At 55.9% G+C, this 24,021-nt stretch overlaps 3 protein-coding genes across 4 annotated transcripts; 1 reads left to right on the forward strand and 2 right to left on the reverse strand.

Annotated features, from left to right (window-relative positions):
• The first annotated feature begins 722 nt into the window (after positions 1-722).
• Tmigd2 (transmembrane and immunoglobulin domain containing 2) lies at positions 723-4,514 on the forward strand. Its single transcript, XM_059251654.1, has 5 exons — positions 723-765; positions 1,750-2,109; positions 3,665-3,700; positions 3,781-3,900; positions 4,070-4,514. The coding sequence occupies exons 1-5, from the start codon at positions 723-725 to the stop codon at positions 4,357-4,359; spliced, it is 849 nt and encodes a 282-aa protein (XP_059107637.1). The 3' UTR covers positions 4,360-4,514.
• Positions 4,515-5,999: 1,485 nt separating this feature from the next.
• On the reverse strand, positions 6,000-11,982 carry Shd (Src homology 2 domain containing transforming protein D). 2 transcript variants are annotated; one of them, XM_059251903.1, is made up of 7 exons: positions 11,828-11,982; positions 10,659-10,998; positions 9,449-9,554; positions 9,196-9,372; positions 8,359-8,467; positions 8,008-8,127; positions 6,000-6,347 (listed from the first exon to the last, which is right to left on the reverse strand). In XM_059251903.1, the coding sequence occupies exons 2-7, from the start codon at positions 10,935-10,937 to the stop codon at positions 6,158-6,160; spliced, it is 981 nt and encodes a 326-aa protein (XP_059107886.1). In that variant the 5' UTR covers positions 10,938-10,998; positions 11,828-11,982; the 3' UTR covers positions 6,000-6,157. The 2 variants fall into 2 exon arrangements, with proteins under 2 accessions (XP_059107886.1, XP_059107887.1); XM_059251904.1 differs by lacking the exon at positions 11,828-11,982 and adding an exon at positions 11,618-11,668.
• A 2,483-nt stretch (positions 11,983-14,465) lies between these two features.
• Positions 14,466-23,372, reverse strand: Yju2 (YJU2 splicing factor homolog). The gene is made up of 8 exons (XM_059251816.1): positions 23,246-23,372; positions 21,584-21,684; positions 20,313-20,457; positions 18,793-18,927; positions 18,408-18,589; positions 17,755-17,875; positions 16,109-16,235; positions 14,466-15,175 (listed from the first exon to the last, which is right to left on the reverse strand). The coding sequence occupies exons 1-8, from the start codon at positions 23,267-23,269 to the stop codon at positions 15,069-15,071; spliced, it is 942 nt and encodes a 313-aa protein (XP_059107799.1). The 5' UTR covers positions 23,270-23,372; the 3' UTR covers positions 14,466-15,068.
• Positions 23,373-24,021: the final 649 nt, after the last annotated feature.

The following is a 24,021-nucleotide window of genomic DNA, read 5'->3' on the forward strand; positions in this document are numbered from 1 at the left end:
CCACACCTGTGAGTTACTACAGAAATCCGCTGACATGGCCTGTACCTGCTCCATGTGAGCCCTGGGCTTCATGCCCCGCACTGAAACAAGCGACGACTTAGGGACCCAGGAACTGGGGCAGAGGGATCTTAATGTATTGATTGACTTTTTGAGAAGTGTCTTGTTGCCCAGACTAGCCTCGTGCTCCCTATGTAGCCAAGGTTGCCCTTGAACTCGATCCTCCTGCCTCCACCTCAGCATCACTGGGATGACCGGTGTGCCCTACCATGCCTGTTTTGTGGGGTTCTGGGGCTGGAACCCAGGCCTTGCACTGGCTGGACAAGTGCTCGGCTCACTGAGCCCAGTCCCGGGCTCCCTCATCTGGCACTCATTCCTTGCTGTCCCTCTGTCCTACACTCTGCTGTGGCTCTTCCTCTGTCCTCTATAGTATCTTCCAGAGAGATTTCCACTCCCATGAACCCAATCTCTACACCCACAGACGGATGCATACTTCCTTTTTGATGTAGAATGCTTTGGGGGAAACTGAGGCACGGGGTGGAAGGAACTGGACCCTTTTCCCCCACAGCCTGAAACACAGGATGTATGTCTGCCTGCCCTCTGTGTTTCTCCGCCCCCCATGTCACCTCAGTGGGGGTGGGGTGGGCGCTGTGACAGGAAGAGTGTGTGTGGGGGCTGGGCGACCCAGGTGCAGCTGGGCAAGTCTGGGACCTGATGGTTCAGGGATGGGCTCTCCTGGCTGGGCATTCATCCTGCTGCAGCTCTGGGGTGAGTACCTGGGGGTCCCCACCTTGTGCTCTCCCTCCTGCTGTCCAGCCCTCTTCAGCTGCCTGATCCCCCATCAGAACCACCCTGAACTTCTGGATGCTTGGGCCCTTACAGGGTCTCCGGAGGAACCCAAACCATGACCTAAACACTGGCCTGCAGGGACGAGAACCCAGGCTGTGGGGACCGGAACCAGCCTCTGGCCCACACACTCTTGTGTTCATTTGAGACAGGATCTTGCTTTTGGGGGGTCAGGTTTCCACTATGTAGCCCAGGCTGGCCTGGAACTCAGAGATCTGTCTCTGCCTCTGGAGAGCTGGTATTAAAGGTGTGTGTGTCACCAAGAGATTTATATATATGGGGTGTGTGTGCATGTGAATGCAGGGGCCCCCAGAGGCCAGAGGTGTGGGGTCTCCCGAAGCCTCAGTAACCACCAAGCCATTGCCAGCGCCCTCTCCTCCCCTTCACCGTGTGGGCTGTAGGGGATGGAACTCAAGACCTCAGGCTTGGCAGCAAGTGACTTTACCAGCCAGTGTACTGGCCCCAATGTTGGTTATGTGTGTGTGTGTATGCATGTCTAGGTGTATGTATGTGTGTATGTATATGTGTGTATATGCATGTCCATGTGTGTGTATGTATTATGTATATGCATGTCTATGTGTGTGTATGTATTATGTATATGCATGTCTATGTGTGTGTATGTATGTGTATGTGTATTTGTGTGTGTGTGTGTGTGTGTGCATAGAGGCCAGATGTTTACCCCCAGAATCTTCCTCAGTCCATCTCCACCGATTTTCTGAGATCCAGTCTCTTCTTGGCCAGAGGCTTGCCTGTGGGAACAACTGGTAGAGAGCTCTTGGATAATCCAGGCTCTGTGTCCCCAGCACGGGGTGACACCACCACGCTCCGTCTTCTTCAGTTCTAGGGACTCGAACTCAGACCCTCATGGGGCTTGCTAGACTTGTGTGACATGCGTGTCTTTCCTAGGCCTGCAGGGAGCTGTGAGCCTGAGTGTGCAGCAGTGGCCCCCGAGGGTGAAGGTGACACAAGGCGGCGAGATGTCGCTGTTCTGCGGGGTGAAGCAGAGTCAGTCCTGGGAGAGGCTGCGTGTGGAGTGGGTCCGGAACAATGTCGTTTTTTGCCAGCTGCTCATCTCCAATGGCAGCCTCAACCCTGGGGGCTGCAGGTCTCGGGGACAGCTGTCCTGGTGGCCGCCCACAAACCTCAGCCTGCGGCTGGACCACGTGAGCCTTAACGACAGCGGGGACTACGTGTGCCGGGCCACCCTGGAGATCCCCAAGTTGCAGAAGGCCAAGGGCAATGGGACCACGGTCCAGGTAGAGGCAGGTATGAACGGGATAAAGCAGCATGTGGGTGGGGGAGGCTCTGGAATCCCCAGACTCCCGAATCTCTGGTTCTATCTGAGTATCAACTTGCTCACAGCACACTTGCAACACCAGCACTTGGGAAGCTGAGGCAGGAGGATGCCAGACTCAAAGCTAGGTTGGGTTCCATAGTGAGTGAGAGAAAGAAAAGTAGCAGGCAGTGAGGCAAGAGGGTCAGAAGCTCATGGCCAGCCTGGGCTACATGAGATCCTGTCTCAAAAAGCTGTGCAAGGGGTTGGAGAGGCAGCTCAGAGGTGAGAGCACCAGCTGCTCTTGCAGAGGACCTGGTTCAGTTCCCAGTACCCACGTGCCAGCTCACAGCCACTGCTCACTACAGCTGCCGGGGACCCGCCGCCACCCTTCTGGCCACCATTGGTACTGCATGCACACATAATCAAACATAAAAATAGTCATTTCGAAAAATGGCAGACCTGTCGTCCTTGGCACTTAGGAGGCTAGCCTGAGCTACAGAGGGAGACCCCATCTCGATATATAATAGAAGAGCCAGGTGTGGCGCGTTCTGGAGGGTGCGCTTCAGTGGGATGTGGCAGCACTTGCCTGTTATCCTACTGCTCACGGGAAGCTGAGGCAACCCGAGGATTGCCAAGGGTTCAACACCAGCCTGGGTTTCACTGTCTCAAACAAAACAAAGGCAAACCCCACTGTGTTCAGCTTGGTTGCCCTGGAACAAGGCGCACATTCCTCCCTGTCTGTCATGGCAGGGCCTTTTGGGACCCAGTAGCCTTGGCCTGGCACCGACTCAGTGGTTCCTGCTGGTCTGTGTTGTGCTAGCTCCCGTTTGCCAGGATGGAGCACCCGGTGTGTTCTTCTCCAGCTGGCAGGGAGACCTAGTCATTGCGGGAGCTGTGTTCTGGCTGTGTGGCTCATCACCACCAGCCTGAGGAGTAGCCAGGTAGCATGCTGCGGGGGTGGGGAGCAGCTGCACCCAGCTGGCTTCTCTACCCCCAACAGCTTCCAGGGACCCCTGCTCACATCAGCGCCTGCAAGAGGAGGGTTTGGGGGTGACCCACCTTCTGTAAGTCCTGAGATTGATTGCGGTTCCTAGCAGTCATATAGACCTGGACTCCAGCCCTGTGTGTTCATTGATTGGCTATGTGACCCGGGGCTTGAGCTCCAGCCCCGTCACCTGTCCTGCCACACACAGCTGTGGGCTTTCCTGTCTTGGCAGTGAATTCAGAGTGATGGCGTTTAGTGTACTTTGTACTAAGATTTGGGGCTTGGATGAGAGGTAGAGTGAGGGGCTGGGGGCAGAAGTCGTTTGGAGGAGAGAGGGTCTCAAGAAGAATTTGGAGCTACCACGGATAGAATCCCTAGTTTGCAGTTAGACCTCACCCCACTGATAGCCCAAGAAGACTGTTACACTCACTCATTTTCAGAAGAGGACACTGAGGGTCTAGCTGGACACCCGCCTAGCCGAGCCTGCCACGTTCAGTGCCCTGCAGGTGTCTGGGCTCCACAGTGGTCATTCTCCTGAAACAGGAACCTCTTCCCTGCAGGTGGCCTCCAGCTGAAGGAGACCTCCCGCCCTTCAGGTGAGCCCTTCCCCTCCTCCCACCTGCCCTACCCTGCCTGCCCCTCCTCCACAGACAGTCCCCTCTGTCTCCCCACCCAGGGCTCCTGTTGGCTCTTCTGGTGGCTGGGGGTGTGGTGGCAGCCTTGGTGGTGCTGGGTGCTGTGTTGTGGGGTCTCAGCAGGTGTCGTCGGGAGGACTCGGGGGAGAGCACCTGCCCAGGTGAGTCTCACGGGTGCTGAAGGAATCTCTGTACATGGTGCTACCGCCCCGGTGTGGCAGACGTTCGACTGCAACACCTTGCCAAGGCGGCTGGGGGTGCGGGCGGGGGCGGGGGCGGGGGCGGGGGCTGCATAGCAGGGAAGGCTGGCCCCGCCCTGTGCCAAGACAGCTGGGGCCACTCCTAATTCACGGTCGCCTTTTGATTTGTGTCACCTGCCCCCAGAGAATTCTTTCTACAGCAATGTCCTCTTCCGGCCCCGGGAGAGTCCACGCAGGCTTCGGGACCTGCCTAAGGAGAAGGACACAGCCAGGGACCAGAGAGCCCAGGCCATCTATCTCGCCACCTTCCCCAAGCCTGCCCCACGCCAGCAGCTTCCTGTCAACAAACCCAGCCCCGGGCCCAGGCCTGGCCACGCCATCTCTGCCCACTGTGAGTCTCTCGCAAGCCCTAGGAAGTAGGGACAGGCCACATGCCAAGAGGGATCCTGGAAGTCGAAAGAGGCTTTGGAGACCCCTGAGAACCCAAAATGGACCTGGACAAGAGCTATGTGAGGGCGTCGCTGTTTCTATAAGGAGAGGGGGCGTCCGACAGCTACAGGCTGAGATCAATGACATGACCCAGGGACTGTTAATAAAGGCTCCTTTAAATACTGTGCATGGAACCCAGGGCCTCAACCATGCTATGCAAGTGCTTTACTGCTGAACCACATCCCATCCTCATTGGGAGATTCTAGGAGGGGCTCCACCCCTGACCACGCCCCAGCCCCTCACTGGGGGATTTTAGGCGGGGCTCCACCCTGACCACGCCCCCAGCCCCTCACTGGGGGATTTTAGGCGGGGCTCCACCCTGACCACGCCCCCAGCCCCTCACTGGGATTCTAGGTAGGTCTCCACTGATAATCATCCCTAGTTCTGTTTTTCCTCTTTACTTTGATACAAATTCCCATTATGTTGCTGAGGCTGGCCTTGAACGACCTCGAGGACCAACAACTGTAGTGACAAGCCTGCACAGCCAAGCTCAGCTTTAACAAGGCTCTTCAAAGACGCAAAGCTAAAGCCTGTGGCCGTGTTGGTTGTGGTGTTACCAATAATGAAGTCATTTGTGGGTTCCAGGGTTCCTGGAGATGGCCTGGCATCACACTTTGGCCAGGAAGAGTCTGCTCCATTTTTTATTTTTCCTTGTTTTCAAGACAGGGTTTCTCGGTGTCCTGGAACTCGCTCTGTAGCCCAGGCTGGCCTTGAACTCACAGAGATCCGCCTGCCTCTGCCTCCTGAGTGCTGGGTTAACCTGATTGACTGCCTTATATTTTTATAATAGGGGCTAGAGCAATGGCTCAGCGGTTAAGAGTACAAACTACCCTTCTGAGGACCGATTCCCAGCAGCCACTTCTGGAAGCTCAGAACTGCAGACCCCATACAGGCACACACGTGTAATTACCCACGCACATTTCGATTATAATGTAATTACATAATTCCCCGTCTTCCCTTGCTTTTACATGTCCAAGGAGCAGGGAGTCCACACTCAGGCCTGGATAGCCCCTTCCCACTCAATGGACCACCAGATGGCTTCCTCTCCAGCCAGGAGTGTTGAGGGTCAGAGCTACTAGCATGTACCATGGTCCTGTCCTGCCCAATGTCACCTTGAAGTGACAAGGACTGCTGCTGTCTCCCCTCCCCCACACCCCTCCCGTGGACTTCCCAGGGGACAGATATCTGCTCTGCCTGGTAGGCCAGAGGCCCAGCTGCAGGCTGGGATGAGGCGGCGCTGTTCCCGCCCCTGGGGACATTTAGCCTCTAACCCCAGCTGGGTCTCTGTGACAAAGGCTTTGTCATTCACTGCTCAGTCCCCACAGGCATCTATCTGTGTTTGCCATGGCTTTGGGAATGCTCCGAGGTCTGGGCGGTTGCCTGGCCTCTCCCCACAACCCCAAAAGAATAGCAGGAAATGACAAGGTTTTAAAATTCATTGTTATTACATTTATTTATTAATTTATGGCGTGTGACTTGTGTGTGTAAATCAGAGGACAACCTGCAGGTGTCTGCTCTCTGGCCCGGGGTTGGAATCCCTCAGGCCTGGAAGCAAGAGCCTTTTTTTTTTTTTTTAACCAGTCAAGCCCACTCACAAGTTTGGCTTGGTCACAGAGAGGGGTCCCTGGAACTCCCCCCCTCAAAAGGGCATTATATTTGGCTTGGAGGGAGTCTGCATTGTGGGTCCCCCTGTCCTCTTTCTGACCCGGCAGCCAGTGTGCCGGGTCCCTCAGGAGCTCTGGCTGCCGGTGACAGGGTAGCGCAGCGCCAGGTGCTCGGCGCCCTGCACAGGCAGCGGGCGGGCACTGTAATGCAGGACCAGCTCGGGCACGCTGGGGAAGGGCCCGCTGTGCTGGCCCAGCACCACCTGGTTCTCCCGGGTCCACGTGAACTTCAGGTGCATGGAACCCTGGCTGCTCCTGTGGGTCAAGGCAGAGCTTCAGTCCCCCAGACCCACTGGTCTCTCCACAGCCACTTTCCCACAAGTGCACGGTAGGTGCTGGGCCTCCAGGGACACCTCTGGCAGCCCCACCCAGCGCCTCTCCGAAGGACGACAGTCTCAGTGACTTCCTGACCTCCATGACTCTGTAATGTATCTTTCCCTTTGAAGCTCAGTTCTGGACCAGTTAGAGGGACCAGAGAGTAAAGGCGCTTGTAGCCAAGCTTGCTGACTTGAGTTCGATTCCCCAGGACCCACATAGTGGAAGGTGAGAACTGAACCCCCAAAGTTGTCCTCTGACCTCTACACCCACACATGCACAAAAGTAAATGAAAAATCACAGCACTTGACAGACAGAGGCTGGCAGATTGCTACAAATTCAGTACTAGCCTGGTCTACATAGTGAGTTCTGGGCCAGGCAAGGCTACATCGTGAGACCTCCTCCTCACAATAAATAAATGTATTTATTTAATCCCAATGCTTGAGGCAGAGGCAGGCAGATCTCTGAGTTCTTCCAGGCCAGCCTGGGCTCTGCAGTAAGACCGCTTCCTACCCTGCTCACCCTGGCCCTGATGGCTCCAGCTCAGACCCAGTGTCACTTCTGTAAAAGTCCTCCCTCACATCCTCTCATCTTCCACAATCCCATTTTGGAACCTGAGTTCATCTGTGCCCGTGCCCCAGCTCATAAAGGAGACCCTGGAATAAAGGCAGGCGTTCTAACAATGTTGAGTCAATGAAGAGGCTAGCTCTACTCCTATTGCCCCTTTTAAAACTATCTTTTACATGATTTATTTATTTATATGTGCATTGGGAGTACACATGTGGAAGTCAGAGGACAGCTTGTGGAGGTCATTTCACTACTTCCACCATATAGGTCCTTGGGACCCAGGAACTGCAAGGGAGCAAGTTCTTCAGGCTTGGTGGCAAGCACCTTTATCCACTGAGCCATCTTGCCAGCCCAGATTTATATTTTAACACATGTGTATGTGTGCGCGCACAGTACCCATAGTGGCCAGAAGAAGGTGTCATATTACTTGGGGCTGGAATTACAGGCGGTTGTGAGCCGCTTGATGTAGGGGCTGAACCCAGGTCCTCCCAAAGTACAGCAAGCACCCTTAACCACTGACTGGCCCGCCAGGCCCTTCCCCACTTTTATTGAGACAATCTCATGTAGTCCAGTATATTCTCAAATTGGATGAGTAGCTGAGGCTGAACTTGAACTCCTGATCCTCCTGCCCCTCATCCCCGTATTCCGGTGCTGGGACGACAAGTCGTGTGGTGCTATGGTGGACTCACACTTTAGGCATCTTAAGGAACCAGAGCCTCAAACTCTAGTGCTTTCTAGAACATTGTGAGAATCTGCCTTCACACAGACCCTCAGGGCTGCATGTCAAGTTTTGGACAGAGCCATTCAAAAGAACCTTGGGCGCTGGTTCCCTGAGCTTCCCGAGGTTTGGATCTCTTGCTAGGTAGGCGTCCAAGCTCGCTCCCTGTAGGGCCCATTTAGCCACTGGCCCAGGTGCCCCATGCAGCTGCCTGAAAGCCCTCCCACTTTCCAGAAATCCCCACCCACTGGCCTGGAAGCCCCATCCACTGGCCCAGGAGCCCTATCAGGGTGCGGCACTGAGGCTGGGTCTCACCTGAGGGACAGGATGCAGTCCTGAGCCCTGGTCTCACTGAGCCGCACTAGGTAGCTGCCTTCCTTGCAGAGGGACAGAAGGTTCTCGGCCTCTGTACGGCTCAGTGGCCCATGAAACCACCTGGGAGAGGGGACAGACACCTCCAGTTGACTTTACACACCTGGGGGCCGAAGGAAGGACCCCAGGGCACAGCGAGACAATTCCCTTGGACATGCTGAGTGGGGACCAGCCTGGGCTACATGAGACCCTCACCAAAGAAATGAATGAATGACTGAGTGAGTGAATGAGGCCCCAGCTCCCTTGCAGTTCCTGGGTCCCTGGGTCCACCCCTCCTCCAGCATCTGCACTCACGGCTGCTTCTCCAGGGTCAGGGCTGCGTCCACGCGCTCCGCAGGCTGCGGTCTTCGAGGCTCCTTGCTCGAGCTTGGGGTCCGTTCCCAGTCAGGACCATCAAACTGTACTAGGAGAGGAGGTTGAGAGGTTAAGTACTGCCTACACAGAGGGCGGGGCAGGAATCAGCCAATGGAACCTCAACTTGGGGCAGCCTATCAGAGCCCAGGAGATGGAGGTGGAGTCTAAGGTAGGACAAGATTGACACAGGAGCTGCGATTGGTCTTTGGGAACGAAGGGCGTGGCCACCCAGAATTCAGATACCATGGAAAGGGCGGGGCATTTCCTTGACTGGCAAATCAGAGCGCAGGGGGTGTGGCCAACAGGAATGGGTTGCAAGTTTGTAATCGTCATTCCCTCAGCCGGTAAAGGTACTTGTGGGTAAGCAGAACTACCTACACAGTGGAAGGGAGCACTTGTTAAAGTCATGGCCCCATCTCTTCTGGACCTGCGTTATTTGATATTCTTTGATACTGACCCTGTTATCCTCTTACTCTATTTAGCGAGGAAATGTCTGACTCCAAGTCTACCACTGACAGCTCCTAAAAACCCCTTGCTGCCTTTCACCAGCTCCCACACAAATGAGTGCGTTCTAGTATTTAGTCTACAATCACCCTGTTAGGTTGGTTCTATAATGACCACAAGTCCAGTGTGATGATGACACAGCCATGTCTCTTCCAAGACTACACAGAACGGGGTGGGGGGGGAAGGGGAATTTTCTATGGGGGAGAATTGACATTAGTGAGAACTGAGGCAGTGTAGGGAGGAGGCCTGCGAGGGGCCTGAGCTTGAGCATACCTGCGAAGGCCCTGGAGATGTGATCTTTCTTCCACTCCCAAGGCTGGTCATATTCATCCGCCGGCCTCTCGTCCTCCAGGGGCAGCCGGCTCTGGCCGGAAGACGCTCCATCTTCCGGCTCTGCATTCTGTTCTTCATAAGGAGTATCGTAAAGCTGGACAGCTCTGCTTGGCCGTTCTGGGGTGGAGGAGACACTGGTCACCCTGCTCTCCTCTGCAGGACTGTGCCCTCATCCCCAGCCCTGTGCACTCACCACTCCAGCTGCTCCGAGCATCATAGGGCTCCATGTACCCATCATCCGGGGCTGGCGGCTGAGGCTGGGCATCGAAAGGGTCCGAGTACTCCGCGTCTGCTTCGGGCTGCTGGGAAAGGCTCAGGCTAGCTCTGGATGCCCCTGTTGTGTGACCCTGTACTCTCCGCCTGCCCTTGCTGGGCCGTTTCACATTTCTCAGAGATAGGCTGGTTAGGGAGTCCCGGGCATCCTCCCGTGCCTGCCTTCCCAGCGCTGGCTTTATGAGCACACTCAGCTCTTTAAGTGGGTTCTGGGAATTCAAACCCAGTCCCCAGCCCCCTCTTGTATGGTTCTAATACCAGCCCCTAAGCCCTTAGTAAGGAGATAAGCCTGTTTCACAGGCGAAGAGACAAAAGCAGAGGTTAGGGACCTGGGCAGGGTCACACAGCTGGGGGGTATGAGGCAGGGTTTAATTCTAGTCTGTCTTGTCTCCCTGTGTCCCTTCCTCCTCTCATCTTGGCCCCTTCCAGAGGTTTTGGAGTCAGCAGGATTACAAGTTTTAGGCCAGCTTGGGCTGCACAGAGAGAACCTGTCTCAAAACCAAACCAAACCAATAGAGCCGTGGTTCTCAACCTTCCTGACGCTGCTACCCTTTAATACAGTTCCTCATGTTGTGGTGACCCCCAACCATAGAATTATTTTCATTGCTACTTCATAACTGTAATTTTGCTACTGTTACAATCGTAGGAAACATCTGTGTTTTCTGATGGTCTTAGATGACCCCTGTGAAAGGGATGTTGGCCCCAAAGCGGGTTGCAACCAATAGGCTGAGAAACACTGCTATAGAAACTAACTAAGCAGGGCCGAAGCGCTGAGGGCAGAGCACTTGCCCAGCATGCACCAGGTCCAACTTCTATCACGCACAGCATAAACCTCGAGTGTGACACACGCCTGTCATCCTATGACACATACTTGGGAAGTAGAGGCAGGAGTCTCAGTAGTTCAAGATCATCGCCAGCTAAGTAGTGAGTTTGAGGCCAGCCTGGGCTACCTTGGACCAAGTCTCACACAAAACAAAAGCAGCGCCCACCCTTGGTCTTTCTGAATGGAGAATGGCTCGAGGGGGACGCTCGCTAGCCTAGAAGCTCTAGACTCCTCCGGGGCGGGCGACATGATGTGGAGACCCTGGGATGATAGGGACGGAGCACCTGTGCTGGGACCCACCACGCACCTCCTCCCCGGGGCTGGACAGCAGGGCCTTGGCTCTGGCCATGTCCGCAGCCTCCACCTTGATCAGCCGGTGCCTGGGAGAGTCATACTTGGAGTCCCCAGGCCCGGCGGGCTCCGGCTCGGGGCGGCCATCGGTGTCCTCATAAGGATCCTCGAAGTCCAGGTCCTTCTGCTCTCGATAGGCCCGCAGGATGTCGCTCTCGGTGTAGTCGGGGGTGGGTGGCTGTGGCGGGGGCCTCCGGCCGCCAAAGCTCAGATAGTCCCGGAGCCACTTGGCCATCGGTGTCCCCGAAATAGGCTGGTGTCAGACCAGGCTTTCCATGCGTGCTCCGCAGCTCGTCCTGGGGGGGAGACAAAAGGGATAGGAAGAAGGGAGAGGAGGGAAGAGGAGGGGGAGTGGGCTCAGAGCGGAGGGGACAGCAGTTGGTGACCCCAGCGCTGCAGGAGCCGCGCACTTTGGGGTCTGAGTTGTAGGCGACACAGTATGGTGTCAGCGCGGTTGTCTCCAAGAGCTCCACACACAAACTTGCCAGAGGCTGGGTCACCCAGAGGGTCATACTCCGGGTGGGCTGCTGTCTGATCCCAAGGATCCAGCTGCCCTGATTCCTTAAATCCCCAATCATTCCCTTAACTCCCTTATCTCTTACCTGCCCCCCATTCCTTGACCTCTTATCCTTTAACCTCCCATCTCTTAACCTCCCAGATCCCTTAACCCCCTCATCCATTAATCCCCCATCTCTTAACCTCCCAGATCCCTTAACCCCATCCCCTACTTCCCTATCCCTTAACACCCCCATCTCTTAACCCCTTATCCCTTACTCCTCCATCTCTTAACCTTCGGATCCCTTACCCCCCATCTCTTAACCTCCCCTTCCTTTAACCCCTGGATTCCTTAACCACCCCCATACCCCTTAACTCTCGGATCCCTCACCCCCACATCTTAACCTCCCGATCCCTTACCGCCGCCATCTCTTAACCCCCGGGTCTCTTACCCACCCCCTGCCCCCACCCCCGCAACCTCTTAACCTCCCCAATCCCTTAACCGCCTACTGCCATCGCCACCGCACAAAGGGACATAAACCCCTGGGTCCCGGTCTGGGCTCTCGGGGCTGTGGGAGGGGCGAGAACACCCGCGTCCCACCGGGTCCCGCCCCCGCCCCAAGGACAGACCTGCAGACCTCAGACCTTCAGCCGCTCCGGGGCGGGGACTGCGGGACCCGGACCCAGGAGGGCCCCGAAGGAAGAGGCCACCGGCGCGGGGATCGAGTTGTCCTTGGGACCAGGGCGGGGAGGGGATTGGGCAGGAGACCGGAGCATCGCGCGGGGTCGCGGCTGGCGGTGGCGCGGGGCGGGAGGCGGCCGTCCGTCACTGCCGCGTCCGTCGCTTTGTGGCGGGCGAGGGGGAGGGGCGGGAGGCGGCCGCAGCTGCGGGTCTGCCAGGGGAGGGAGGGGAGCGGGCTGGGACCCCAAGGGCTGCAGAGGGGGCTGGGAAATGGGACCCCCAAGGAGGGGAAGTGCGGAGCAGGAGTCAGCCAGAGTCGCCTGAACCACGGCCACGGGTCTAAGTGCCTTGGTCTTCCCAAACGGTAAAGGTGCAGGAAGCATTGACAGAAGAGTTACTGATGGGGGTGTCATGTAGCCCAGGGGGCCTCCAACTCATTTGCAGCAAAGGATGACCCGAATCCCTGATCCTCCTGCCTCAGCCTCCCAGTGCTAGGGATGACACTAGGGGCTTCGTGCATACTAGGCAAGTGCCCTACCCACTGAGATGTTCAGGTCGAGGAAACTGAGGCACAGAGAAACTATGTGTGTGGGTTGTTATTCGGGCTACCCATCCGTCAGTTTGTGCCTGGACATCTCGAGGGTGGCACTGGTCGTTCACTAAATGTGTTCATCCTCTCATCCACTATGAGCCCTGTTTTCCAGGTGGGGACATTGAGGCTTACAGCAAGCACAGCATCCGGTGTTGGCTGTCGCTCGTATCTCGGCCTGCTGAGTCCCTAGCGGTCACCAGAACACGCGGGCAATCGTCCCGTGTGTTGACGCAGGCGGTGGCAGCCAAGGCCATCACAGGCAAATCTCGTCCACGGCATGGAGGGGGGCTAACTGCGCGTGGCAGGAATGGCAATCAGCAGCCCTGAGGCGGAACCAAACGGCGCTTGACTTTCCCTCGCCTCCGAGCCTCAGGAGGGAGGGGAGTGGGCTGTGTGTGTGTGTGTGTGTGTGTGTGTGTGTGTGTGTGTGTGTGTTGGGGGGAGCAGAGAAAAGAGCCCGGATTTGATTTTCCGATGGAGACGGAGGTCATGGCCACCACCCTGGGACATCCTGCAGCATGAAGATGGGCATAGGCAGCCCCTGAGAATGTGTTCCACTGATTTGTGCCTACTGTTGCACCTTTTAGGAGTACAACCCAAGGGTCGGGGGCGGCTGAGAGGGGAGTGTTGGCCCAATACTGGGAGTTGGGGAAGAGGCTTGGGTCCCACATCCAGCACCTTAAACCCAAATGAAAACAGAAAGGAAAATACGGGGCATGCATGAGTGGGTTAGAAAAGCCATGTAACCTGCTGCACTCTAGTTCCAGAAGATTCCACCCCCATGTCCCGGCCAGCCCCCATGAATCCGTCCTGTCTCTGCAGCAGCTGTTCTGGACATTCTGGTCGGTCGGTGACATGCAATGGAGCTGTGTGACTTCCCTCACGCAGCAGCATACAGCAGCGCACTGGGGTCTCCCTGACTGTCCCTCAAATCTGGGAAGAAGTGTGCCAAAGCACGGGGACAGGAGGGGAGGTACATTGGTCCACAGTGGGTCTGTGAGGCTGGCAGCCAATGCCTTTAGTCTACAGAGGGAGACCCACTCAAAAAGTCAAAACCCGCCGGGCGGTGGTGGCGCACGCCTTTAATCCCAGCACTTGGGAGGCAGAGGCAGGTGGATCTCTGTGAGTTCGAGGTCAGCCTGGTCTCCAAAGCGAGTTCCAGGAAAAGGCGCAAAGCTACACAGAGAAACCCTGTCTCGAAAAACCAAAAAAAAAAAAAAAAAAAAAAAAAAAAAGTCAAAACCCAAGGAGCCAGGAATGTGTAGGGGACCAAAACGCCCCAGCCCCTAGGGAGGCAGGTCTTGTGTAGTCTGATGACAGATGCAGGGCTTGCCCTGAGAAGCCTCCCATCTGAAGGTGCTGTAGAAAGGCTTCCCGTCTACTGTGGGGCAGGCAACCCACTGTACCCAGCCTAAGGGAGGAGGCGTGACCCCACCTTCAGTGGTCCCCAGTCAGGTGGAAGTACACACTTGCTTCCCTGGGCCACAGCGGGGGGGGGGGGGGGGGGGGTGCGGGAGGGGGATGCAAGTCATTGACTTTTAAGGTCCCCAGTCTGGGGGGAGGCCCAGCTGCTTCTCAGTGCTCCAGTCTGCTGGAGGCACAATGGTGTCTGGGGTAGAGGACTCGCAGATCCGACTGTATCAGCCTCGCCCTCCCCGCCCCATGCAGCTGATGTGTCACAGCACAGGGGCCAGGTTTGTGACCAGCAGGCAGGCAGAGGGCCATGGGGGGACAGGTGGTGGGGTCAACTCTATCCTGGTTGCCAGGGGCCCCCAGGGAGCTGATGGAGGAGATAGCGGATTAGACCTGACAGTTCCAAGGACATGATGACAGCTGCAAAGCTGGGGAAGCCAAGGTGGGGGTGGGGTGGGGAGGGTTCCACCCAAACCCCAGGGTGCCACTGATGTGCCCTTGTTCTTGTCTAGGGGAGAGGTTTGAGGACTCAGGGGGTTAGAGCCAAGAATTCCAGGGAAAAGCAGACTCCAACACCAACATTTCAGGCATAAGATCAGCTTGGTGGTTCACTGGGGAGGTGGAGGCTAGTTGGGGCTACATGTGCCTGTCTCTCCACCGCCACTCTGTACCAGGCTCCCCGTGTTCTACACAACAGATTCAGCCTTGGCAGTTTTCTTACAGTACCAGAACACAGACCAATGCAATGCTAAATTGTGAAGGAAGGACATGTGCTGAGGGTCCAGGCCCAGGCTGGGTGTGTGGCCGTAATCCCAGGTGAGCGTTAAGACCTGGTTATACACTCAGGCAGGGTCGCTTGCTGGTCCACATGGTTGTCAATTGATCTTCTTTCTCACACAGTATTGTGTTGTGGATGGAGCCCCAGGCCTTGTTGGGAGATGGTCCCCAGGGACCCTGCCCCATGTCAGATAGTGTTCAGATTTGTGGCAGGAAGGGATGGGGCCAATAAGCTCCCCATAGCGCAAGGAGTGGACCAGGCTGTCCATCCTGGGGCGCCTGGTGCTGAGGGACATTGCCCTCCATCCCTGCCAGGATCCACAGCAGACATTGTCACGAGGTGTTTGCTGAGGGCCTTCCTTGTTCCCATCTCTGGTTTCTTGGGTCTGTGATGCCACCGTGGGAGCTCAGCTGTCACTGTCCTCGCTGTCCCCATATGCACCCAGCTGGCTCAGGGAGGAGGCCCTGGGTGTCTGGGGTGCAAGGTTGACCGCCTTCCTGCTCTCGGAGGCACCTGTGAGGAGGGCAAGTTGATCCAGAGATGCAGGGCAGGGGTGTGCCTGGGTTGGAGGACCTGTGACATGTCACCCTGACCCTACATTGGGCCAGGGAGACCCCACCCAGGCAGATGAGTATCCACAGGTCACAGCGACAGTGTCAAGGGCCAAGTGCCCCCATGACTGAGACCGGCTATGTGGCTGCAGGCAGTGGGTGAGCCTCTCTGAGCTTTAGGATCTGCCTCTGAAAAGTGCTAATAGCGGCAATGACAGCTGTGTCAAAGATGTGTCAATCCAAGCTCGTCTCCACATACGGAGGAGCTATCCAAATTGCAGAAAGGACAGAGGCCGCAGGTCACATGGGCAGCACACCAGCTACAGCTACCTGGTCCCTTAATACTGTACAGACCAGTCACATGGTGAATTTAGCTATCATGTGACTTTGATTCCAGGCCTTTGCTCCTTTTGTCTTTCTTTTTTATTCAAGACAGGGTTTCTCTATGTAGCACTGGCTGTCCTAGAACTCGCTCTGTAAGACCAGGCTGGCCTCAAACTCAGAGATCCGCCTGCCTCTGCCTCTTGAGTGCTGGAATTCAAGGCGTGCGCCACCACCACCTGGCTTGCGGCTCGCCGCCCCCTCCTCCCCCTCTCCCCCGGAGCTGAGGACCGAACCCAGGGCCTTGTGCTTGCTAGGCAATCACTCTACCACCGAGCTAAATCCCCAACCCCGAGACAGGGTCTAATGCAGCCCAAGCTGGCCTTAAACTTATGTAGCTGAGGCTGACCCTGAACCCCCGATCCTCTTGCCTCCATCTCCTGAGTGCTGGGTGAACCTCTGCCCATCGAGCCCTAGCCCCCTCTGGTCACTGGCTACACCCCACCCACCTTATGAAACGTCTAGACGGTGCCAGGCACACTGTTACCACCCAGGGCTGCTGAAGGGGACTCACCTGTGGCGGGCATCCGGACCTGCTCTGAGCCCCCATTAGCTTCTGCCTTCACCTTCTTTGGCACAACCAAGCCGGCCAGCTGTGCCTTGCTGCCCACTGCCTCTGCCTTCCTCTTGGCCTTTGGCGCCTACGGGGAGCATACACAGCTGTTGCCCTCTGGCTTCCCTGACCTGGTCCTGTGGAGTCAGTTTGCAAAGTCTGCTGCAGCTCTAAATTCCTCTCTGGCTCCCAAGGTCCAGGGTGCTGTCTGAGGACTTCTCACCTGCTGCTCATTCTCATCCTGTGAACTCCTACCCACCCCTCAATACCCATCTCAAGCATCTTCCCTTGTGTGGTCTCAAGAACTAGAGTATATCCAGGGCCCACAGTTGGTTTTCTGACCACTGTCTCCCTAGTGCCACCAATAGCTCCTGGCACACAGCAGGTGCCCAGTCTGCAGCCCAAGCTGGCCCTGGCCTCCCCATGCGCTGATATGACAGGTGTAGGCCACCGTTACAGGGCTCTGGGGTGTGAAGAGGTGAGGTGTAATGTGCAGGCCTGTCACCCTAGCCCATGGGAGGTTGAAGCAGGACTGTGGGTCAAGGCCAGGATGGGCTGTGGAGTGTGACCTGCTTCAAAGAAAAACAAAAGAAATAGAACCAGAGGACATGGAAAGATCACAGGGGCCTGGGAAGACAGCCCAGCCGGGTAGCATGCCTGCCTGAAGAATGAGGACCAGAGTTCAAGACTCCAGCACCACAAAGAGCTCCAGCACATGGCTGTAAGCAACCCCAGCACTGATGGGAGATGGGAGTTCGAGACAAGAGAATCCTGGGAGTCCATGAGCCTGATCCACAAGCTGTCACGAGAAGAGACCCTATCTCAACGAGGGTGGCAGGGGAGGCCCTATGCCTGAGGCTGTCTGCTAACCTAAAAGCTGAGTGTGTGTACTAGCACTCACATCTGGATGCAGCCGGAAGAGGCTAGAAGGTACCAGAACCTTCAATAGCTGGGCCGGAGCTGCTGCAAAGTTCTGGATGCACCCAGGACCCTGATGACTTAGGAACACCCCTTTGTCCTTCACAGCCTGTGAGCCGGATCTTGGTTCTGTGGTCTTCTGTACTGTTCACTGTGCTCCCACGTGTGGAAGTCAGAGGCTGACACCTGTCTTCATCAATTGATCCCCTCCTCAGTTTCTGAGGCAGGGTCTCTCAGTGACTTGCAGATCCCACTCAGCACAACCCAGGACCCTCCTACCTCCCTGGAGCCAGATCCCAGGCCTGTTTGTCTGGATCTGGCTTTATTTTTTGAAACAGGCTCTTGCCACATACATCAGGCTGACCTCAAACATGAGAGATCCACCTGCCTCTGCTCCCAAGTGCTGGGATTAAAGGCATGCATCACCATGACCTGGCTTTTAATGTGGCATTGGATCAAACCCCAGTCCTGTGCTTGTGGGGCAGGCACTTGACTGACTGAGCATCTCTCTGCCCTTGGTGGACTGTTTCACTGGCTACTCCCTCCCTCAGGCTCAGAAGCAGGAAGCAGAGTGTTAAAGCCACACTGTGGGCTGTCTGTCCTGTCGTGAACAGTAGTCCCACTGCCCATGGCTTCTCCTGTGGCCGCTCAGCCTGGGCACCCACACCCCACACTTTGGCCCTACCCACCTCGTCCAGGATGGCTGTGGGGTTGGGTCTTGCTGTTGCCCGTGGTCGGGAAGGTGGAGCTTCATCTTCTGAGTCAGAATCCTCCAGAAGCCTGCGGTGGCGAGCCTCCTCCAGCAAGGCCCTATGGGATGGACACAGTGAGGACCTGCTGCAGGTATAGTCCCCAGGGGTCTCCGCTGCAGCAGTGAGGGGCCACTGCCTCTTCCTGCTCTCAGAGGGCTAGGAACACGAGAGCAGGGGGTGATGCTAACAGTTTTGAGGGCAGTGGCTCTGGGGCTGAGGATTTGGCTGGCACACTTGAGGCCCTGGGTCCATACCCAGCACCACAAAAGTAAGTATATAGAAGCTGAGTGCAGAGGCACATGTCTACCACCCCAGCTCTGAGGAGGTGGATGAAGGAGGGTCAGGAGTTCAAGACCATCCCTGGTTACTTAGTGATTTTGAGGCCAGTCTGGACTACAAGAGACACTGTCAAAAACAACAAACCCACAGCTGTAGGACTGAGATGAAAAGCCAGTGATGGTCATGCAGCACTGGATCCCAAAGGTCCTAGCAGCTGGGTCTCAGTTGTGTCTGAGGGGACAGAACAGGAGGGGGATCTGAGATGAGGGGGGGCAGCCATGGAAAGATCCAGAAGGGCCCGGGCTGCTCACGCAGTCTCGCGCTCGTCTTCCTCCTCCTGCTGCTGTCGCCGCTGCTCCTGGGACAGGCGGTGCTGCAGCAGCATGGCCTCGAAGTCCACGTGCGCCTGCCGCTGGTTCAGGTCCTTCAGCTCCTGCAGGTTCTCCAGCACCTCCATCTCCAGCTTCGAGTCCTTCGTGCGGTTCTCTAGGACCTGGGGGTGCAGGGGCGGGTGAGGGGGCGTGGGGGCAGGGGGTATGGGTGGGAGAGGAAATAGGGGCAGGTGAGGAGCCCGGGTGGAGGAGGGGGTGCGCAATGGCAGGTGAGGGGCATGTGGGACCACCAGGTGAGGGGTGTCGGGGTGGGAGAAGGGGAGGGGCAGGGGAGGGGTAGAGGGTGCTATGGCCTAGGGCTCACCTTCATGGGGTTGTTCAGCTCCTCATCCTCACGCTCCTTCTGCACACGCTTCTCCTCCTCCTCCAGGAGCTTCTCAGCCTGGAAGTTGCGCGTGGCCCCATGCTCCATGGTGTAGTCCGTGTTCTCTGGGTCTGTCTGCGAGCAGAGGGGAGGGGACAGCCGTCACCGACGGCTCCAGGCAGTGGCCGGCGACCCTGTGTGCATCTCTCCATTCCCTCTACCAGTCTCTTTTCTTTGCTTACTCCTCTGGTGGCTGTGGGCCTTCCCCCTAAAGCCACACCCTGTGGAACATTCTGTGGCCATAACGAAGATCACCTGACTCCTGGCCAAGGCTCCCATCCCCTCAGTCCCAGTCACTTTGAGTCTCTAGACCTACACTTTCGGGCTTCTGGCTGTGCCTCATCTTCTTGCTTATAAACTACAGAGACGACGCAATGTGGAGTGCGTCTGTCTGGGAGGTGGAAGCAGGGAGCTATAAAGTGAATGAGGCTAGCTTGGGCTATTGAGAACCTTGCTCAAAAAATAAGGGTATGAGGAGATGGCTCAGGGGTTAGAGCACTGGCTGCTCTTGCAGAGGTCTGGGTTCAGTTCCCAACACCCACATGGCGGCCCATGACCACCTGTAACCCCAGTCCCAGGCAACCCAACACCCCTTCTGGCCTTTGAGGGCACAGACACACAGACATTCCAGAGATACACACGTGAAATAAAAATATAACTTCTGCAAGCTTATGCTTTGTTCACTTTAACCAAATCTTCTTTTGAACTCACAGGAAAAAAGCGTACAGTGAAACACACCAACAACCAACCAAACCCACAGCTTCTAACAGTGCAGACCTGAGAAGAGAATTTCCCTTCTCCTGTCTTTCCCTGAATTCTCAGGTTTTTCGCCAAGTGCCTGTGAAGCCTTGGCTTCCATCCCCAAAAACACAAAAGAACAAAAGAACATCATGACTTTTAGCCAGATGTCGCTGTCATCCCAGCACCAGAGGTGGAGGCAGGGGGATCACGGTCACCTCGGTTACACAGGAGTTTGAGGCCAGCCTGTGCTAAATGAAACAGCAAATGAAGTCCCAGCACAGTACCGTCTCTCTTGGCCTTGCAGTACGCCACAGCCGGCACCCGTGCACCCCTGCAGTACACCACAGCCGGCACCCGTGCACCCCTGCAGTACGCCACAGCCGGCATCTGTGCACCCCGCAGTACGTCACAGCCGGCACCCGTGCACCCCGCAGTACGCCACAGCCGGCACCCGTGCACCCCGCAGTACGCCACAGCCGGCACCCGTGCACCCCTGCAGTACGTCACAGCCGGCACCCGTGCACCCCGCAGTACGTCACAGCTGGCACCCGTGCACCCCGCAGTACGTCACAGCCGGCACCCGTGCACCCAATCCCACACCCCCCACACGCAGGTGGACAGGTTTTTCTGCGTGGGTCCCGCTGCAAGTACCTCCGCTCTGTACCTTTGTGGGGCATCCTCAGAGGGAAAGGTTGTGAATGAATGAAGGCAGCCCCTACCTTGAAGGTGATCTCGGCCAAGCAGCGTGTGCACTTGATGTAGAAGCGGAAGATGGGCAGGCCCAGGTAGGCCTCGTTCTGGACCGTTTCCTTGCGTGCATTGAACTTCTTCCCCTTGTAGATGTATTCTCCACATGTCTTACACCTGCAGCCAGGGCAGACATATGAGCATCTCTGCACTCTGCTCCAACACCCGACTGCAGCATATGCACCTCCATGGGCAGGGAGAACGGCCCTGCCTAGGTGTGTGGGGCTTCAGGGGACTGCAGGGTCCTATACCCTGGCCGCTCTTCCCTTCCTGCTGTGCCTACAAACACTTCTGGCTTGGCCCTACCTCATGGCCTTAGTTCTGCAGATCCCACAGCCTGAGATTCCAACACTTCCCTGACTGTGCAGCTGGCAGACCACTTGCCCTGCCTCATGTGTCCTTCTGTGACTACTAGAGGATGGGCATCATTCCCACTCCCCACTAGCCTGTGAGCATCATGAGGCTGGAGGCCTTGTCCTGGACCAACAGCAGGTACCTGACAACTGCCTGCTGGACGAGTGCAGTGGTTTGAACAAGAATTGCCTCTATAGGGCCATACACTGGAAGGCTGAGTCATCGCAAGTGGCACTACTTGAAAGGATTCTGAGGTGTGGCCTGGTTGGAGGAAGCGTGTCACTGGGGTTGTTGGGGCGGGAGGTTTCAAGAGCCCATGGCAAGCCCGGTGCTTTTCTCTCTGCCTACGGGTCAGGATGCAGCTTCCAAATCCTTCTCCAGCACCATGCTGCCAGGCCTGCCACCACACTCCCCGCCGTGACCATGGACTACGGCTCTGGAATTGTAAGCGAGCACCAATTAAATGCTTTCTCTTCTAAGAGTTCCCATGTTCACAGGGACTAAGACAGGTGCAAATGAAGGAATGAAGATGATATACACCCAACCGGTCAACACGGACGGCCGGCCTCTCCATCCTCAGTGACCATAAGGAGTCACGATTTCCACACAAAATCAAGTGCGAATGGTTGTTAGATTCCGAGCAGGAGAAACCCAGGAAAGCGGGGGAAGGGTGGGATGAAGGTCTAGGGGGAGGCTGGCGCCTGTCTAGGATGAGATGGGAGCTGGGGTCTGTGAGGAGGAAGAGAACCCCTGACATGAGAACTGCAGGCAGAGGCCATGGCTGGTACAAGGACCCTGCAGGGCCAAGTGTTACTCTCCATGAGGATAAGGATTTCGTCCTTGTTTGCTGTTTCTCCAGACTCCTGGCCTCACACCTCTGGGGATTCACCTCATGTTGAAGGGGGCCATCAGCCGAACCACATACTGCCGGTCCTTGGGTAGCTTGAGCTTCGGGATCTTTGATGGGTCGAAGTCAGGTGGGTAGTATTTCTGCAGGGAAAGGAGATGCTGTGGTTTTCCGCTACTCAGGTCCCACATGGGCAAAAATGGGTCTGGGAGCCATGTCAGGGGACCCAAGATACCCCAGTTTTAGGGATCTGCCCAGGATTCATCCTGTTCCTTCCTTCCCAGACATGGGCTGTTCGAAAAACAGCCATGAGAAGAGAAGTTGGGCCAGGGAGGAGGAGTGCACATCTTTCAGAACTTTCTCCCAGACAAATCATAGGGTGTGTGCATGTTGCTCCCATGTGCTGTCATGTGCCTTCCAGAGAAGGTTCTAGAGGCCCCGGATTTGCAGTAGGGGTAGACTCCTTTTGCCCAGTACATGATAAGACTCTAGATGTTCATGAGATAACTGGGGACCAGGCATTGTTAATGATGATGGTCTAGCCTGGACTAGGGAACCACACAAGAGACCATCCCAGGGTAAAATCTGGCCAGTGAATCTTTTCTCTGTGTGCTTGGGAGGCTAGAGTGAGCCACACAGGCAAAGCCACTCTGGGATCATGCCAACAGGCACACCAGCCATCCCAGCACCTGGGAGTGTGAGACAGGAGTGAGGGGGATGGAGAACAACAAACTCCCTTGCAAAAAAGGAACTGTGTGGACCACCATGAAGGAGGCACTCTGCTTTGGACACTTGCTGGCAGCCAGTCCCACGGGGAAGGGAGCTGTCTCCCTTGCTTGCAGAAAGCTTTGCCAAGACTTCAGTGGGACACTGGCATGGTGGTATACACCTGTCGACCCAGCACAGGATGATGCAGGAGAATTATGAGTTTGCAGTCAGGCTGGGCGCTGTACGCACGTAGTGCTAGTGCACAGACAGACATGCCGGCAAAATAAATAATAAACAAACAGACAAATAAATCTTTAAAAAATGAATATGGCCCAGCGTAGGGGTACATGACTTTAATATCAGGAATTGGGAGGCTCATATAGGTGGGTATGAACCCGAGGCCATTCTGGGCGACACAGTGAGACCCTGGCTCAAAACACACACACAAAATCCAGGAAATGGCCGGGCGGTGCATGCCTTTAATCCCAGCACTCGGGAGGCAAAGCCAGGCGGATCTCTGTGAGTTCAAGGCCAGCCTGTTCTACAGAGCGAGATCCAGGAAAGGCGCAAAGCTACACAGAGACACCCTGTCTCTGAAATCCACCCCCCCCCCCAAAAAAAATCCAGGAAATGGAGAGTAAAGTTCTTCAAGAGTGGAAACTGAGTCCCTGCGTCCCAGTCTGATATTTGCTTAACAAAAACTGGGTCCAACGCCCCAGAAAAAGCGACTGGATAGTTTCCTTTACAAAAAGCCAATCGGATAAAGGGATATATACTCCCCTCGCCTGGTGAAGATTGTCTTCTAAGCCGGAAGGGAAACAAAAGTTAACAACCCGCCCCTAAGAAATGTGATTGGCAAGAGCTTGGGAAGCTCCGCCCCACGGAAAGCCGTCGAGGGGGGGGAATTCCAAAGAAAAAACCGGAAGGAAGCGAGACTCTCCCAGAGCCCTCTGACGTCCAGCTCTCGACAGAAACTTCTAGACTCTGAGCACTTACGTTTAGAACTTTCCGTTCCGACATCTTCGCTTCCTCTCAGTCGCACAAGAGAGGGAAGCAGTTCGCCTTGGTCCTCTTGGAGTTTATCTGACCAGGCGCCGAGGTTCTCTTGACGTCACTTCCTTGGCTGTCTTACAGGATGTAGCTTACCGCCTTTAGCGTTCTCATTGGCTGCAATCGCTGTCGGTCAATGTCGCGAGTGTGCTTTCGTTCCCTTCCTGAATGCCTGTAGGTGAGGCAGTAAAAAAAGGTTCCGGGAGCATCTTGAGCGCGTATGTGCTTGTGCGCCTCGCTGGAAAGCGCGGAGAAAGCTACCTGGAGTCTATAAGGTTTTGTTCCGAACTGCTGCTCTATTGATATTATTTGTTTTTGAGTCAGGGTCTCACTGTATGCCCTGGCTTTCCTGAAACTCACCACGTAGCCCAGGCTGGTCCCGAACTCATAGAGATCCTCCTGTCTCTGCCTTCCCAGTGCTGAGATTAAAGAAGTGGCTGGCCTGCCCCCGCTCTGTTGTTTGTCTGTTCGTTTCTGATGCTGGGTATCGAACCCAGGGTCTTTGCACTTGCCAGGGTCTTTGCACTACCCAGCCCTCTAATCTTTTGAGACAGCCTCTTCCTAAAATGCCCAGAGGGAGCTCTCTGTAGCCCAGGTTGGCCTTATTTTCGCAGCAATCTTACTGCAAGTCTCTTGAGTAGCTGGAAATCAGTGGCCTGCCTGATTTTCATTATGTTTTTTTTTTTTTAATTTTTTTTTTCTCTTTTGTTAGACAGAAACTC

This window comes from Peromyscus eremicus, unplaced genomic scaffold (assembly GCF_949786415.1).
Source record: "Peromyscus eremicus unplaced genomic scaffold, PerEre_H2_v1 PerEre#2#chr22_unloc_1, whole genome shotgun sequence".
Taxonomy (NCBI): Eukaryota; Metazoa; Chordata; class Mammalia; order Rodentia; family Cricetidae; genus Peromyscus; species Peromyscus eremicus.

Excerpts from the sequence above, each read along its gene's own strand:
- Tmigd2 (XM_059251654.1), top strand. The coding sequence starts at position 723 with ATGGGCTCTCCTGGCTGGGCATTCATCCTGCTGCAGCTCTGGG. Across the intron at positions 766-1,749 it reads CATCCTGCTGCAGCTCTGGG|GCCTGCAGGGAGCTGTGAGC; the intron begins GTGAGTACCTGG and ends TGTCTTTCCTAG. Across the intron at positions 2,110-3,664 it reads CACGGTCCAGGTAGAGGCAG|GTGGCCTCCAGCTGAAGGAG; the intron begins GTATGAACGGGA and ends TCTTCCCTGCAG.
- Shd (XM_059251903.1), bottom strand. The coding sequence starts at position 10,937 with ATGGCCAAGTGGCTCCGGGACTATCTGAGCTTTGGCGGCCGGAGGCCC. Across the intron at positions 9,373-9,448 it reads TGCTCGGAGCAGCTGGAGTG|AACGGCCAAGCAGAGCTGTC; the intron begins GTGAGTGCACAG and ends CCTCCACCCCAG. Across the intron at positions 8,128-8,358 it reads CTGACCCTGGAGAAGCAGCC|GTGGTTTCATGGGCCACTGA; the intron begins GTGAGTGCAGAT and ends CCCCTCTCCCAG.
- Yju2 (XM_059251816.1), bottom strand. The coding sequence starts at position 23,269 with ATGTCGGAACGGAAAGTTCTAAAC. Across the intron at positions 21,685-23,245 it reads CGGAACGGAAAGTTCTAAAC|AAATACTACCCACCTGACTT; the intron begins GTAAGTGCTCAG and ends CTTTCCCTGCAG. Across the intron at positions 18,590-18,792 it reads AGCTGAACAACCCCATGAAG|GTCCTAGAGAACCGCACGAA; the intron begins GTGAGCCCTAGG and ends CTGCACCCCCAG.